Here is a 17,899-nt window from a genome sequence, read left to right on the forward strand (position 1 = left end):
TGGGGTCCTCCATAATGCTGTTTGCATTCTGGATGCAGTGTGTAGTGTAAATGTCTAATGGTGGGAAGAAAGACCCCGATGATCTTCTCAGCTGACCTCACTATTCGCTGCCGGGTCCTGGGTTCCGAGATGGTGCAGCTTCCGAACCAGGCAGTGATGCAGCTGCTCAGGATGCTCTCAATACAACCCCTGTAGAATGTGATGAGGATAGGGGGGTGGGAGCTGGACTTTACTCAGCCTTCGCAGGAAGTAGAGATGCTGCTGGGCTTTCTTTGCTCTGGAGCTGGTGTTGAGGGACCAGGTGAGATTCTCCGCCAGGTGAACCGCAAGAAATTTGGTGCTCTTAACATTCTCTACCGAGGAACTGTCGATGTTCAGCAGAGAGTGGTCGCTCTGTGCCCTCCTGAAGTCAACAACCATCTCTTTTGTTCACATTCAGAGACAGGTTGTTGGCTCTGCACCAGTCCGTTAGCTGCTGCACCTCCTCTCTGTAAGCTGACTCGTTGTTCTTGCTGATGAGACCCACCATGGTCGTGTCATCGGCGAACTTGATGATGTGGTTCGAGCTGTGTGTTGCAGCACAGTCATGGGTCAGCAGAGTGAACAGCAGTGGACTGAGCACACAGTCCCCTGGGGGGCCCCCGTGCTCAGTGTGATGGTGTTGGAGATGCTGTCTCTGATCCAGACTGACTGGGGTCTCCCAGTCAGGATGTCTGGGATCCAGTTGCAGAGGGAGGTGTTCAGGCCCAGTAGGCTCAGCACTTCAATCAGTTTCTGAGGGATGATTGTGTTGAATGCTGAACTGAAGTCTATGAACAGCATTTGAAAGTACGAGTCTTTTTTGTCCAGGTGGGTTAGGGCCAGGTGGAGGGTGATGGCAATGGCGTCATCTGTTGAGCGGTTGGGACAGTACGTGAACTGCAGGGGTCTAGTGAGGGGGCAGCAGGGTCTTGATGTACCTCATGACGAGCCTCTCGAAACACTTCATGATGATGGATCTGAGTGCAACAGGACGGTAGTCATTGAGGCAGGACACTGAAGACTTCTTCGGCACGGGGACGATGGTGGCGGCCTTGAAGCACGTAGGAATGATGGCGCTGCTCAGGGAGATGTTGAAGATGTCAATGAGAATGTCTGCCAGCTGGTCTGCACATCCTCTAAGCACTCTACCAGGAGCATTGTCTGGTCCAGCAGCCTTCTGTGGGTTGACACTGCACAAAGTTCTTCACAACGGGCGAGACACCACGATGAGACACTGTGGCCGATGACCAATTTAGATGACCATTCTGAATAGTCATTCTTGTTAAACAGCCATCTCCTTTTATTTGTGTACAAATTATCAAATATTAAGTGTAAATTTTCCTCTTATATTATTAAAAGCTTTGTCTTGAATGATAGATTCATAACAACCTGGCTTACTTGATGTATTACGAAGGATATTTTTAATCAGTTGCCTTGTTCTAAATTTTGCCTGACTGAAATACTTGTGCTGTGTTTTAAGGCAAACGCAGACCTTTTCAGCTACAAGACCCTCGTCTCTCCTCCTGGAGCAGCTGGCTGTTTGCCTTGGCAAAGGGGAACCTGTTTTATTGGTCGGTGAAACAGGTACTGGTAAAACATCTACTGTCCAGTACCTTGCCAAAATTACAGGTAGGTTCAACAGCTTGTTAAATCCACTTCTTGTCATGAAGAATGATTTTTTTTCCCCCTCTGCTGAAATTTTGGGAATCAAAGTCCCTGTTGTAATAGCTACTTGCTGGAAAGGTCATAGATTGTTTGTTTGCCAGTTTGTGAGATGATTGATGTCCTGATGCTCCATTTTATGAATAGTCTCTGACTATGATGTTTGAGCCAATATCGAGTGGAAGGTAAAACTGTGGAATTACTCTGTAGTAAGAGTTCATGCTCCAGGATACAGATGTGACAGGTACAGGAAAGTGAGGAGGGGATGTTGCCTTTTTGATTAAGGACAACATAACAGTAGTGCTTGGAGATGATATTCTTGGGGGGGTTGTACAGTGAGGACATTTAGGTGGAACTATAAAGTAATAAGCTAAGGGGCACTGGTGAGGCTGTATTATAGAACTCTTCCTCTTCTTTCCCCCCCTCCCCCCACCCCAACCCAATAGTCATTGGGAACTTGAGAAAGCAGTTGGGTAGAAATTGCTCATAGAGGTAAGAATAATAAGCTTGTTATAGTGGTAGATTTCTAATATCCTGGAAAGCAAAAATTGGGAATGGAAAAAGAGAAGTTAAAGAAATGTTTATTCAATCATGTTTGAAATATAATATGGGTGTTGCTCCTGTAACCTCAGTTTGGCCTCTTCATTCTGTCTGTTTTTGGTTCCCTTCTCACTCTTTCTCTTCTCACCTACCCGTCGTCTTCCTCTGGTGCCTCTCTTTCCCTTTTCTGAGGCCTACTTTCAAATCTCTTACTATCTTTTCTTTCAGTTAGTCCTGACGAAGGGTCTTGGCCAGAAATGTCGACTATACTTCTTCCTGTAGATGCTGCCTGGTCTGCTGCGTTCCACCAGTATTTTGTGTGTGTTGCTTGAATTTCCAGCATCTGCAGATATCCTCGTGCTTACCTATCATTTGCCAGCTTGTACTCTTTTTCTTTTCCTTTAACCTTATTGTGACTTCTGCCCCCTTCTTTTCATCAGAACTGAAAGGGACCGTTAATTCTCCTCCGTAGATACTGCCTGACTTTGAGTTCCCCCACCATGTTATGTGTGTTGTTCAAGATTTCCAGCTTCTGCAGTATCTCTTGTGTTTATATTATGTTGCGTTTATTGTTTCAGGCCACAAGCTGAGGGTTGTAAACATGAACCAACAGAGTGACACGGCAGATTTGCTTGGAGGGTAAGTGTTGCGTTTGGGGGATGCTGTAAGGATTGTGGGTAAGTGTAATTGAATTATTAACTGTTGGCATGGCTTTTAACTGTTTTGTGGTGGCAAATTCAATTTGGAAAGGACTACCGGTAATGTTTTTTTTTATATTGCAGTTTTAACTTTTATTTGGTGGTTTTGCTGCTGAAATCCTCATAGATATGATGAAATAATTCTGAGTAAAGGAGGTATCTAAATTCATGAGGGGGCTCTAGATATAGTGGATTGTCACAGTTATTTTCCTAGGATAGGGGAGTCTAAAACTAGAGGGCATTGGTGCTGTGAGGGAAAACATTTAAAGGGAATCTATTCAAGTTTTTCACACAGCTAATATGGAAGTGTTGGATATGGGTGCATTTCAGCAGGTATGTGGATAGGAAACATTTAGAGGGTCGTTGGTCAAATGCAGGCAAATGGGACTAGTTTAGGAAGGCACCTAATTGAGCTTGGGCAAGTTGGTCTTAATGGCCTGGTTTCATGATGTATAACTCTGGTTGTTTGTTTTACTGCAAGTGATAAAACATGTTTGTTATGAGAGGGAGAGGGGGAAAGAGATAACATTTTGGAATTGATTATAAAATACTGAGTTGATATTCAGGAGTACTGGCCAAGCTACAAAAGCAGCTGGAAGATACAATTCCTCTGACTCTGTGGTGTCGTAGCCAGCTGACACCAAGATTCTGGTGTTTGGGATTCAACGCTTTGTCAAGCTCCAGGTTCGCCTTTGGTGCTGCTCGTTCCTAACTATCCCTAAGAACATCTAATATGCAAAAGAGGGACATTGTAGCTGTATAATTGCCATCAGTTAATCTTAGTACATACTGTCATGTTTTCCTATTAACAATCTGTCTGGGATTTGTTCCTATTCAGATACAAGCCAATGGATCGAAAACTAATTATGTTACCCTTGCGTGAAGCATTTGAAGAGCTTTTCATTCAGACGTACTCCAGGAAGCAGAATGCCACTTTTTTGGGTCATGTTCAAATGTGCTGCAAACAGAAACGCTGGCAAGATTTACTACAACTGATGCTACATGTTTACAAAACAGCTGTCAGTAAGGAGTTGAAATCCAAAGAAAATGGTGAGGGATGAATACATAGCATTTTTTTCCCTCATGGGTAATGTTACAATGTGATGGAGCCAGCTTGACACAAGTAGTTTTTGGTGCTGCTGCTGTGAAAAGGACATTTTTAATCAGAGGAGTTGTAATGGACACTGGGATTCTCCAAAGCAATTGTATTTTCCAAACATCATGTTCCATCGTGATTCATATTTGCTGCTATAACCCTAATCATTGTTGTTTCTTGTTTTAAAACTGTGCAGTGTGAACTTGTCTCAGTATCTCTTGATTTGTCATGGTACTGCATTCTTTTTTAGATGGTTGGGAGTTGGAGTTGGCTATACTGTGCATCTATGTACCACTAAGAGACCTTAATTGTACATAGATGCTTACCTTAAAGACCTGGCCAGTATTCATGCTTAATGACCCAACTATCTACATTGGTAATGCTGATTATCACAATATTTTTCAGTAGGAACTAGTGTGGATTGAATATTATTTAACTGCATTAGAATGAAGGTTACACTTAAGCTATTCTTTCCTTCTGTTGAGGTTTTAAATGGCAATTTCACTTAAAACTCTTGTGTTTTGTTAGGTGCCTGTTTGAAAGAGAAATGGGAATTACTTGGTTTGCGCCTGGCTCAGGCTCAGCAGCAGATGAAGCTGAGTGAATCTTCATTGGTATTTGCCTTTGTGGAGGTAAGGTGTAAGTGTTTGAGGTATTAGCAGCATTATATAATTGTGATTGTTTATCTGGTTATTCTTGCAACTGGTCAGAGGACTCTAAAATAAATCACACTGCTGGACTAATGACATTACTTGACTGAAGTTTAGTAATGTTGCCCATACCATTCTATGACACTTGGCTCTTTTCCCTTTTTTCTAGGGAACCTTAGCCCAGGCTGTGAAAAAGGGAGAATGGATTTTGTTGGATGAGATCAACTTGGCTTCAGCAGAGACGCTGGAATGTCTCAGTGGGCTATTGGAAGGGAATACGAGTTCTCTTGTGCTGTTAGATCGAGGAGATACTGGTAAAAGAATTATTGGATGTTATTATATTTGATAACTTGTTTCTCATAAAGCTAAAACTTCTAGGCTGGTTTTCCAAATATTGTCAGAATACAGTAAAACTCTTAATCTGGCATGTTTTGGATTTTGGTGCCAGAATGACACATTTTCTGGAAGATAGGGCACTATCCTTCTAATACTTCAGCATTTGTAAATGTTTTCTATATTACTCAGCAATATAATTACTCTATGAACTTGGTATGATAAATGGAGTACAGGAATTGACACCTGGCAAACCCGATGCTGCATCATTGGAATTTCTGAACAATGGGAAAGTGGATTATCAGACTTTTATTGTAGTATGGCATGGGGAAATAACATGCATATCTAAGTTGGGAGCCAATTTGCTTCCAGGCCTCTTGGTCTGAATTCTGTGTGCAATGGAGTAATTAGACAAGGATTTGCCTGATCTTTCTTAAAGAGGCGTATATTTAAGACCAAACCGGACTAGGTGGAGTTTTGTGGGTCAAAGCCACTTTCTCCTTTTTTCCAAATGTTTGCAGCATGTTTATTTTTGCTTGGTAGAACCTTCTTTGTGGTTGCTGAATCATTTAAGGGGCAATTTTTATTTAGAGTAATTACTTACAAAGTAGTCTTGTTACCCATTTGTTTTTGCTATAGTTGTTGTTGTCTCTATCCTATTGTAGAGCCCATACATCGTGACCCAGAGTTTCGCTTGTTTGCCTGCATGAATCCGGCAACAGATATAGGAAAGAGAAACTTGCCACCAGGCATACGAAATCGGTAATTAAAGCATTTTTCTCTCTCTCTGTCCTTCCTCTACAAGAAATCATGGAGAAATTTGAGCCTAAAAATTGGATTGTGCTTGGCAAGAAATTATGGTTTAAACCATAATGGACATGGACATGTCTTGATGGACATGTCTTGAGTCTCAAGTATTTGACATAGTAAAATATACCTGAAGCATTCTGAAATGATGGCCTTTAGTTTAAAAGAGCTAGCAATAAGTTCTGTGAAAGGGAGTTTGCATGAAAATAGGAGCTCTTTACTCAGAATATATAGGAGCAGAAAAAGCACCCAATCTTGTTTCTGTACTTTTGCAACTTTATTCTAAAGATTAAGCAATTTCTTTCAAGCTCATTGTGGTATAAAGGCAATCATAATGTTAATATGCTCTCTATTTTTAATACAAATATTTAGGTGTGAGTTAAACCTTCTAACTTGGTTAATCTCTAATAAACTGTGTGAAGCTTGAAAGTTGAATGGAACCATCAGGTAAACACTATCCACTTCAACTGCTCTCGCTAGCCTGCTTCATTTCTTTCTGGTTCCATCTGTTACTAAGACTCGTTGTAATATTTAACAGCATGATTTCCCTCTGAATCCACTTTCAAACTGGCGTTCCATTGTGCTCTTGTTTATATGGTAGTTGAAGATCCAGTTTGGTGTCCCCTTCGTTAACAGCTGTTAATCATTATGCTTCTGATAGGGAGTTTTGTTGTCAGCAGAGATTCTTCTGACACTGCAGTTCACAGAGGTGGCGAGTACCATCAACATCCTGCTAGTGAACTGAGTACTCAGTGGCTGCATGAATTCTTCTCATACGGACTGTTGCTCAGTATACTGGTTATTGCTAGGTGTTTGCTTATATATTTTTAAAAAAACTGTAGAAAAATGTGTACCTCCGCACCTTACGCCACAAGCGGCCAAAATTTTTAATTCCCATATTCCCATTCCCATTCCTGTTCTGATGTGTTGGTTTATGGCTCCTCTTGTGCCAAGATGAGGCCACCCTCAGGGTGGAGGAGCAATACCTTGTATTCCGTCTGGGTACCCTCCAACTTGAGGGCATAAATATCGATTTCTCCTTCTGGTAAAAAAAAACCCTCCCCCCCCCCCCCCATTTCCCACTCTGATCTTTTACTTCTCACCTACCTCTTTGCCTTGGGGTCCTTCCTCCTACCCTTTTCTCCTGTGGTCCACTCTCCTCTCCTATCAGATTCTTTCTTCTACAGCCCTTGATTTTTCCCATCCACCTGGCTTCTCCTATTGTTACGAACCCCGTAACTGGGTTACTTACCAGCAAAGATAGAGGCGTCCGTTGGAGTCTGATGATACTATTTTTAACAGTATTTATTAGTAAAAATACACAAAAATAATATCAATGCAAATATACAGATAATATACGTCGTCAATACCAAACCTAAAAGTGCGGGTATAATAATAATCAATAAGAAATAAGCTCTGTCGTTGTCTAGGGGATAATGAATTGTCCGATGGAAATATAAAGTTCGTTTCAGTTCACACAGGCTGCCGTCGTTTGTTTGTCGCTGTGTTGCAATTGTTAGAGAGAGATAGAAGAATGGGAACAGTTACCGCTATTGTTTTTGCCAACCTTCCTTTATGATTTCGATCCGTCGGTGTCTCGTTGTTGTGGCCGTTCAAGTATGACCTCTCCTTTAGCTAAACCGTTCTTCTGTGATGAGCCCACCACCCAGGCAAGGGAGGACACACATGAGCTCTCACCGGCTTTCGCTATAAAACGCTGTCACTGGATTTCTAACGTTTCTCCTGGTGTGTCTGAGGGGTGTTCCCCAGACCCCTCTTTTATCCTCACTCACGGGGTCTCAGATGTCAATCAGGTTGGGATGATGCAATCCCTCAACCAGCCCACTCTGGTCGTCCCCTGAGGGGTTTCAATGAATAGTACAATACTCAATACACAATTCCTTCTCCAAGAGACAATAGCAGTAATCAGTGGTTCCGTTCCGCTTTTGGTAGGAGACATTCCACCTTGTGTATTCTGTGTTGTCTATAACAACTGCCTTTGCTGTGATCCTGCGTCTCTCTCTCTCATTTCCTGACATGCTGTGTATCTTTCTCATTTCCTGTGTCTCAGACCCGAAATAATAGCGATCTTGCGATTCTCAAAAAGGGGGGGGACGGGACACTTTGCACCCTTCGGCCCATTAGAGTTGCTCCACATTCATAACACTATCAACTTCCAGCTAGCCTATTATCCCCCACCTGTCTATTCTGGCATCTTCCCCCTTCTCAGTCCTGAAGAAGGGTCTTGGCCTGAAGCGTTGACTATTTATTAATTCCTATAGATGCTGCCTGACCTGCTGAGTTCTTCCAGCACTTTGTGTTACTTTGGATTTCTAGCATCCATAGAACGTACTCGTTTTTTAAAAAAAATAGGTGAATTCTGAGAGTCCAATGTACCTTAGGCAGGGATTTGTTTCACTGATGAGCTCTTTATATTTTACTAAAATTTTGAGTGTATCCCCATTGTGTATGCATTCAGCCTTTTATTTTGATATGTGTTACTTTGTTTTACAGCATTATTTTCATGAGACCTTGATTGGTATAGATATTTTAAAATATTACTGATCATATATTGCTGGAACTTGCTGCCATATGTAGAAAACCTTCCTTGTTACCCATTGGTACTTTAAATAGCAATACACTGAAAACGCTTACAGGTGCATGCACTACACATGTGTTTTCCAACGATTTTAATTTAATCAATACCATTTACAACTTATTGTCCAGTGTTAACCCACATCATTAGTTAAGTTCCTGAGCATTTATCTTTTAAAAAAAGAAAAAGTATGTATTCTATTTTCATGAAAAAACCAAAGGATTGGTTTAATTAGTTTAGATAAGTTAAATGAACTAAATTTTCTCTTTGGAGGCAGACCAAGATACAGTATGTTACCTTGCTGAAACTGTGGCATCATTCTGTTTAAAATCATTTTTGCTTGTAGAGATGAGACTAATTGCAGTTCCTTGTCTTTTGGATTATTGTATTTTTTTTCACAACCTGGATATTGCTTCCAGCTTGTAAAACTAATAATAAAAAGCAAATGGTTTCCTACATATGTTGAAATATTTCCTTCTACATATTCTGGATTTTAAACTGGAGGAATCAGTTTGTTATTCTGCATTGAATTAACTCAATTTGTCTTCCTTTGGAAGTGGAATGCTGTGCTATTTGAACAATTGATTTGCTGTTTTCTGTAACCTAATTGTAATTGACACATGAGAATTTTGAACATTTTCCACTGTCGTGCAGTAATCTATTTGGAATCTTTTGTGCAGGTCATCTACTCCCTTACCAACCTTATTTATTTTGTTCCTGATTTATGTTCTTCAAAAAAAAAATCTAATTGGTGCATATGCTGGTTTCTATATTTACAGGTTTACAGAACTATATGTTGATGAACTGGAAGCTGAAGGAGATCTCCAAATCCTTGTATCTGATTATCTAAGGGGGTTAAATGTCAGCAAGAAAACTATTCAAGGGATCATTGAGTAAGAACAACTTGAATGTTTCTAGTTCATAGATTTTGAAATATATGCAAGAAATATGCAGTGAAAGGTATTTTAAAGTGAAAACAAAAGATTGGAAATCTGAATTGAAAATTCATCAATATCAAGCAAGTCCAACTGTGGAGGGCGAAATAGTATTATTCCAGGCTGATAGCTTCATAACAGAAATGGAGGAAAAACTGGATCAGTTTTAAGATGTAGAGGAAAGTCTTTGAAAGGGAAAAAGGAAAATCTGTGAAAGGTGCAAGGGATTTAAATTAGAAAACAAAAGGCAATGCAATAAAGTTGAACAAACTAAAGTGATCAAGATAGAAAGGATACAGTGTCAGACATTTTGGATGCAATTTCACCCAATACAGTCAATTATATTTTTATATTCTGTTCTGATTGTTATGATTTCACTCTAGAGCCACTCTGAGTTTTCATTACGCATCTCTATGATTTATGGTAGAATGTCATACTAATTGAAATCTAAATGTTAAAAGTGTGGACATGATTTCTAGAAAAGAAGCAGTGGTTTACCTTGGTAGTATCTCTTAAATGGATTGTTTTTAAACATGATATTGTATGAATATGTGCTTCATCAACTCTGTAACATTATCAGGCTAACAGCATATTTCATACTGCAGGACAACTGTACTATAGTCTGCATTATATCTTCATCTTGCTTTTAATAGGTTTTACTTAACTGTCCGTAAGGAGGCAGATATTAAGTTAATGGATGGAACTGGGCATAGGCCCCACTATAGCCTTCGGACTCTCTGCCGTGCTCTCAAATTTTCTGCACTGAACTCTTACAACAACATTCAACGCTCATTATATGAGGTAATAATAAATATAAAGCTGGTTAATTTAAAGATTGCAAACTTGAGTTACAACTAGTGTTACTGAATGTGATTTTAGCTGTAAATATTCAGCACATTAGGCCTAGTCTGTCAGATGAAAATCTAGTCACCAGAGTAACTTAACATGGAAACAGGCACTTCAACCCAACTCATTGATGCCAATGAAGATGCTTAACTAAGCTAGTCCCAAATGTTTGTCCATATCCCTGCCTAAATGTTTCCTATCCATACCTGGCTAAATCTTTTAGATTTTGTAATTGCACCAATGTCTCAGTTCTTCCAGCAGCTTGTTCCATATATCTACTGCCCTTTTGTGCGTGCGTGCGTGCGTGTGTGTGTGTGTGTGTATATATGTGTATAAGAGCATTGTAAATATTTCCTGCACCATTTCCAACAAAATGGCATTCTTCCTTTAGCTATGCAACCAGATTGCCACACAGTACTCCAAATCTCACTTCAGTCTTGTCCAGCATCGTAACTCTTATACTCAGTGTCTTGTATGAAGAAGGCAAGTATGTCATGTGGCTTCTTCGCCCTCTCTCTTTATGTCACCATTTTTAAGGAACTATGTACTTGTACCCCTAGCTCTATTATATAAAACTCTCCTGGGCCCTGACATTTATTGTGCAAGTAATGCCCTGGTTTAACTTCCCAAAATGCAACATGTTGCACTTGTCCAAGTAAGTTCTGACTTTGCCACTTTTCAGTTGATCTAGATGCTGTTGGAATTTTGGATAACCATCCCCACTGTCCACAATGTCAACAATTTTGGTGTCATTTTCAAACTAACAATGCCATCTACGTTCTGATCCAAAGCATTAATATAGATGACAAATGAGAGGGCAGCACAAATTCCTGTGGCATACCACTAGTCTCCAACTGATGAAAAATAAACTATACAACAATGTCATTACTTCTACCATCAAGCCACTTGTGTGTCCAGTTGGCCAGCACACCCTGGATCCCATGTAATCTAACCTTTTGGATCAGGCCACTATGTGGGATCTTAGTAGAGGCATTGCTGAAGCCCATGTAGCCAATGTTCAATGCAATTGTCAGCTTCTTAATAAAAGTCATTCAAGTTAGTGAAATGTAATTTCCCAGACACAGACCTATGCTGTTATATCTAGTCAGTCCTTTCCTTTATAAATGTAGGTAGATCTAGAATCATCTTTAGTAACTTTCCCACCTGTGTTTTGTATCCTTGAAGTAGAGAGAGAAATAAATTTTTGATATAGCTATGTGGAAGAAAACAAAGGAAAGTATATGATCGATTAGAAGATGGGAATTGTAACAGGGCTAAGGATAATTTGATCTGGAGGAAATTGGAATGATGGAGCATGCTTCTGAAATGCTTAAACTTGCTGTTCTATACAAATGATAATTATGTGTCAAGTAGGAAGATGACTTTTTTTCCTTTATTTTGCATTGAGCTTACTTGAAACAGAATACACATTCTCAGGGCATAGAGTTTAGAATGAGAATGGAATTTTATGTCAGGTTTAATTTGTTGCATCTACAGTGATTTGTGTTTTAAAATGCATGGTTTGTTTTGCTTTAACACTTCTCCCCACTGCCTCTGTAGATGCAGAAATGCTTTATGACAAGTTTGAATAGATGATGGAATGCAATTCCTAAATTTGGAAGTTTTGAATGAAACATTGGGTACAGTTTCTTGAGGAATTTACCTGCCATTAGCAACTATGTATTTGGAATGTTTCAGAATCAGAAATTCCTGTGTATATAAAGCTTTTTTTTTACACAAAAACAGGGCTTCTGTATGAGTTTTCTGACTCAGCTGGATCGGATATCTCACCCAGTCGTTGAGAAGTTAATTTGTCATCATGTCATTGGAACTAATGCCAAATCTGTTCTTCAGCAGGTATATTTTTAGTTTGTTTTTGAGCACTCGTTACTGGCTTTCTGAAGCAATCTCGGATCAATAGTTAGTAATAAGTTGCAATGTACAGTCTTGTAATGGGAATGTATGCTTATTAAAAATTACTCACAAACAATATAATCTGGAATTGATTAAATTGATACCCTGAGGAGTTGTTTGTACTACATTTAAAACATTTCTAATTCATATTATTAATAAATGCTGAATACAGGTTCCCCCCGCTATATGAAGGTAGAGCATTCCTATGATACTATTTGTAAGCGGAAATGTCATAAAGCGAAGAAGCAATTACCATTAATTTATATGGGAAAAATTTTTGAGCGCTCCCAGACCCAAAAAATAACCTACCAAATCATACCAAATAATGCATAAAACCTAAAATAACACTAACATGTATAGTAAAAGCAGGAATGATATGATAAATATGCAGCCTATATAAGGTAGAAATACTCTATGTACGATGTAGTTTCACTTATCAAAATCGGGAAGACAACGAGCCAAAATCGATTTGGAGAAAAAAAATTGGCACGTACACACATACGTACGTACATGTGTATGCACGTACACGCATGTGCACGCAACTGCCTGCACAAGGCTTCATGGTCATGGTAGTCTTTCTCAGGGTAAACACACATATAAAGCGGGCGTCTTTTTTTCGTAAAAGCAAAAATCCTCTTTGGTTAGTGAAAACAGGTACTAATGTAGGTCTTTCGTAACAGCCAGCTGTCGTAAAGCGAACGTTCGAAAAACGGGGGCCACCTGTACATTGTTGGCTCGTATGGCCTCTTCTTCCTTGAAATCAGTATCTTTAAATAACGGAGGTGCTGTTTGCCTACTTCATGACTCTGTTCCATAAGCTACAAACATGGGCTTTGCACATATCATACTCACTTTGAAATATACACACTAGTTAGGTTTTTACAATCACTTGAATGCTGAACTGTTAAATAGCAAAATATTAAATATTTCATATATTTTCCCAAAGTGTGATTAACACTTGATATTTGGTTAATTAATCTAGGTTTCTGGATAAATAGTCCCAACAACATAATCATAGACTAGCAATTGTGTGGAAGCCTTGATATATCTAGTGATTACAAACATCTTTCAGTGGTGATAGGTAAAGCATTTTCCCCTACATAGTTGTGAAATTGTGTACTATTATCGGATTTAATTTTCCAGTTCATGATTGCTTTGGGTAGACAACTTAGACTAAATTTCTGAATGATCAGAAATGCTTAATTTGCAAAAGGAGAAAACTTTCAACTACTATTTTCTTAATGTTTCAGCCCATCTCTGAACCAAAAGGAGGAGGAGCTGTGCAGATTGAAGGCTACTGGATTGCAACAGGAGATAAAGAACCTACCATTGATAAGCTATATATTCTTACACCCTCTGTCAAACTCAACTTGAGAGATCTAGTGAGAGTGGTTGCAGCAAGGTAAGAATATTTAATTATTCAGCTACTAAATGAAACCACAGCAGTTAGTATTGTTGGGATTACGAACTTGATTGAACGCTGAATCATTGGGCCAAAAAGTTTGTGTCCTTTTCTTTGATTTAGCTACTGTATGTAAGTACAGTGATATGCCATATTAAACATTATTTGTTTGGATCCTTGACTGAGACAGTCTGCTGCTTCCAACCAATTAACTTAAGATATTAATGTGTTTAAAAAAATTCTGGTTAATATTGTCATCACTAGTTTTCTGTTTTGCTTTTGGCCTTTATTGTCACTTTAGACCTTCAAATACTAGCACAAATTCAATTTTTTGTTTTTGATTTCTCTTTGAAAATGAACCTGCAGGGTTCCCTTTTATGATCAGAAAGCTGTATGTTTAGTTAAATTGTGACAATATTATTTTGTTTTATTTGCCCTAAACTCGTTTAGTTTGTAATGTAATATTAACATTGTTTTATTCAAAGAATTCATCCCGTGCTTATTCAAGGAGAAACATCAGTTGGTAAAACCAGTCTGATTAACTGGTTGGCATCTGCTACTGGAAACCATTGTGTACGGATCAATAATCATGAACACACAGATATTCAGGAATATCTTGGCTGCTATGCATCTGACGACATGGGCAAATTAGTATTTAAAGAAGGTTTGTACACTCTTGGAGATTGTAAATTGTGTTCTATTTTAAATATATCCATTGCTTAACTTGAATGATATTTCATAGACTTTAGACGAAAAACATTGGCATGCAAGCCACGAGTATGGTACTGATATTTATCCTCTGTGTATTCTGACATTCTGTGCTCAGTTAATTCCACACTTGTATTTTTATCTGTTTAGGTGTGCTTATTAATGCCATGCGAAAAGGCCATTGGATAATTCTTGATGAATTGAATTTGGCCCCAACTGAAGTGTTGGAAGCACTCAATCGACTACTTGATGACAATCGTGAGCTCTTTATAGCAGAGACACAAGAAGTAGTAAAAGCACATCCAAGATTCATGCTTTTTGCAACTCAGAACCCTCCTGGACAGTATGGAGGTAGAAAGGTCTGTTTTTGATTTGTTTTTCTAATTTATTGGTTCAAAGTGCAGGAACAGGATATATTTTGAAAATATCCCAGATAGTTGACTTGAATGCTTGTAATTGGTATAGATTTGTATATAGTAAATATTTTTATATAATTCAGAATAATTTATTATTTTTGGTATAATAAACAGGCTTTAGTAAATTACTCAGTTACTGGATGATGAACCAGAGTAATGTTCTGGTGTTTTTCCCCTGTAAACTAAGTACATAGGTAAGAAGATATGTGGTAGGCGACACAATCCTTTGCAGAGATTCATCAGAGCAAATTTGGCATTAAGTTGGCGTATTCTTACAGGAATGAGGCAACCTGTTAATTCTGACATGCTTAATTTTTCTTGTATTTTGAGTCTCTACTTGGCTCAGATTAGAATTTTAAGAATTTTATTATTTGAAGACTTTAATATTTTCTGATTTCAATTGCACTTGCAGGTTTTGTCAAGAGCATTTAGAAACCGTTTTGTGGAATTGCATTTTGATGAACTTCCAAGTGCTGAATTAGAAGTGATAATTCACAAGAGATGCTCTTTGCCTCCATCATACTGTGCAAAATTGGTTAAAGTTATGCTGGATTTGCAGGTATTTCAAAAAGCAGTCTTCTTTAAACCAGAATTATTAATTTTTCACAGGTGCACTGAGAATGAATAATGATCTAAAATACTTTCAGCAATTACTTTAAATCTATTAATGAAATGAGTTTTATCCATATTTCAAAGGAGGATGTAGGTAATATGGGGTGGTGGAGACTTCAACCTAAGAGTAAATGACATCTTGTGGAATGACTAACTTATGGTATTTTAACAATGATATTTCTCTAATCAGTCATATCGCAGAGGTTCAAATGTTTTGGCTGGAAAACATGGCTTCATTACTTTGCGAGAGCTGTTTAGGTGGGCCGAGCGCTACAGATTGTCTGATGTAACAGCACAAAATTATGACTGGATTCGGCATATAGCTACTGACGGTAAGATTTTTTTACTTTTCAAGTCATTCAGTATATTGAACTTGGATGGAACATGATTACAATACAAATACAAGGGGATTTGAATTTGGCTTTCTCTCAGGATCCTTTTCTTTCCATATACTGCTGTGATAGGTGTTCAGTTTTTTTGGGAAAATTATTGCTTTCAGTCATTCTGTTAAACTTCAACGTAAGTTAGCATCCTTGGTGTTATTGGTGAAGGAATGAGTAAAAGATCCGTTTCATATTCATTATGTTTGTATTGATGGCATCTAACTGCTTCCGGAGATGGGGAAACTCCCTTTGGCAATAGTATTTTCTAAATCTGTTATGGTCATAGAAATGCAGCACATTGGGTATTCATTTATTTCACCTATGCAGCTTTTATGCTCTTGGCTGGCCGTGTGAGAAAGGAGGAAGAAGTTGCTGTTATTCGACAAATTCTTGAAAAACAATTTAAGAAGAGGCTTGTTCCTGAAATTCTATTTTCAAAAGAAAATCTTGAGAAAAAATTGAGTGAGTATTAGTGGAAAAGATATTTTTCTGAAATTCTGTTACATGTATTGAGTTTTTAACCAGTTCAGTAACTTATTTGCTGTTGCAAACTTAATGATAGTCAAAAGTATGGGTATTTTACAACCCATCTTACAGGTTCGAATGAGTTTCTGATCTCACTGCTGTGTGGTTGAACATTTCTAAATACATGCACATTCTTGAATGGCTCTTCAAGTATATCACTTGTATAATACAGCATGTAGTTTATCATAGTTACAGCTAGACATGATTTGAACAAAGCAACAGATTTCAAATGCTATTTATTTTAAAACTTGTTTCATTTGTTCCAATGCACAGGTCACTGGTCAAGTCTGAGGTCAGTTATGCCTGACAATTTTCACCACGTTGTGTGGACATATGGTATGAGGAAACTTGCAATATTGGTGGGTCAGGCTTTGCAGTTTGGAGAAGCTGTGCTCCTTGTTGGAGAAACTGGGTAATCAAATGTTTAAAATCTTTTTTTTTTTTGTTGTTGTGTGTGCCATACTCTGACAGAGCCTCAGCGACCACTTTTCTTTCAAGTGGTTGTCTTGGGGGAAAGATTCTGTGAGTGGCCCCCCATGCGCAGTTTTTTTTTTTTACGAGGCAGAGTTGCGTGCTCAACACTCAACCTGGCACAGATGGAAAACGTGCCCGGGAGCGGCCCAACTGGAACCTTCACTACGGAGCCTGGTGCTGATGTCACTGTGCCACCAACCTGCCCTTTAAAATCTTAGCATATTCATAATTCTGACTTCTTGTATTAATCAACTAAATGAATAGCAGGCAAGCACGAAACAGTGGCCTTAAATTGTGCTTTTTGTCTGATTGGTAAGGTGTAATAAGATGTGTGCCACAGGTTTAGTGCTGGGGCCTCCATTTAAATACTGTAATTGACTTGTATGAAAACACTGAAGTTACGGTTGAAGCACTGAACATTTGGTGAGGAGACAGATAGGTTGGCAACTATGTTGTAGTCTTGTTATCTATTTTTCACAAAGGTTTAGAGATGGGTCAAGTGAGTGGCATAAGAAAGCTTAATAAAAGGGACGATTAGACATGATTGACAATAGGCAGGTGTGCATATATAGTGAGTATTAGGAAAGCTAAAAGTGATTTTATTGCTGGGAGAAATAAGTATAAAGGTAGGAAGGTTATGCTACAGTTACAAAGGGTGTTGATGAGAATATATTGTGAGTGTTCAGAATTGTTCTCCTAATGAAATTAATGTGTTGGAGGTGGTTCAGAGTAGCTTTACAAGACTCCTGAGGGACCTTGATGCAAATAGATGTGGAAAGGGTGCTTCCTTTTGAGGGAGAATTCAGAATTAGAGGTTGCAGTTCAAAAAAAAATCAAAAAAATAAAGGTTCACTTTAAGATTGGGTCATTTCCCCACCCATATTTTGGTTGTTGTCTAAATCACTGATCACTTGTAATTAAAGAGAAAATATTAAAGTTTTGTTTTATTTCCCAGATATACATTGAAACATAGTGTTGATTGCATCAGCGATCAATACAGTCTCAGGTCAGACTGCAAGTGTCACCATGCTTCCAGTGCTAACATAGCATGCCCACAAGCTTGCCAACCTGAACCCATACGTCTTTGGAATGTAGGAGGAAATCCACATGGTCACGGAGAATGTACAAACTACTTACAGACAGTGGCAGGAATAGAACCCTAATCTGGCATTATAAAGCGTTAAACTATCCTTGCCACACAGTAGATCACGTGATGACAATAAGAACCTATTTGACATGGACTACTTAAACAATTGAAAAGTTTAGGTAGATAACTTCTGG

General features: G+C 38.6%; 1 protein-coding gene across 1 annotated transcript in view; it reads left to right on the plus strand.

Moving 5' to 3' along the window:
• The window catches only part of mdn1 (midasin AAA ATPase 1), a 156,519-nt gene that overhangs the window by 21,574 nt on the left and 117,046 nt on the right, over positions 1-17,899 (plus strand). The window contains exons 14-29 of the mRNA XM_073056375.1: positions 1,502-1,650; positions 2,802-2,862; positions 3,760-3,971; positions 4,546-4,649; positions 4,837-4,981; positions 5,666-5,762; positions 9,183-9,296; positions 9,992-10,139; positions 11,931-12,041; positions 13,349-13,500; positions 13,986-14,164; positions 14,359-14,567; positions 15,037-15,183; positions 15,427-15,568; positions 15,947-16,081; positions 16,418-16,556. Of these exons, the coding sequence (XP_072912476.1) occupies positions 1,502-1,650; positions 2,802-2,862; positions 3,760-3,971; positions 4,546-4,649; positions 4,837-4,981; positions 5,666-5,762; positions 9,183-9,296; positions 9,992-10,139; positions 11,931-12,041; positions 13,349-13,500; positions 13,986-14,164; positions 14,359-14,567; positions 15,037-15,183; positions 15,427-15,568; positions 15,947-16,081; positions 16,418-16,556 (2,244 nt within the window). The remainder of the gene's footprint in view (positions 1-1,501; positions 1,651-2,801; positions 2,863-3,759; positions 3,972-4,545; positions 4,650-4,836; positions 4,982-5,665; positions 5,763-9,182; positions 9,297-9,991; positions 10,140-11,930; positions 12,042-13,348; positions 13,501-13,985; positions 14,165-14,358; positions 14,568-15,036; positions 15,184-15,426; positions 15,569-15,946; positions 16,082-16,417; positions 16,557-17,899) is intronic.

The sequence above is a fragment of the Hemitrygon akajei genome, chromosome 9, assembly GCF_048418815.1.
Source record: "Hemitrygon akajei chromosome 9, sHemAka1.3, whole genome shotgun sequence".
Lineage (NCBI taxonomy): Eukaryota > Metazoa > Chordata > Chondrichthyes > Myliobatiformes > Dasyatidae > Hemitrygon > Hemitrygon akajei.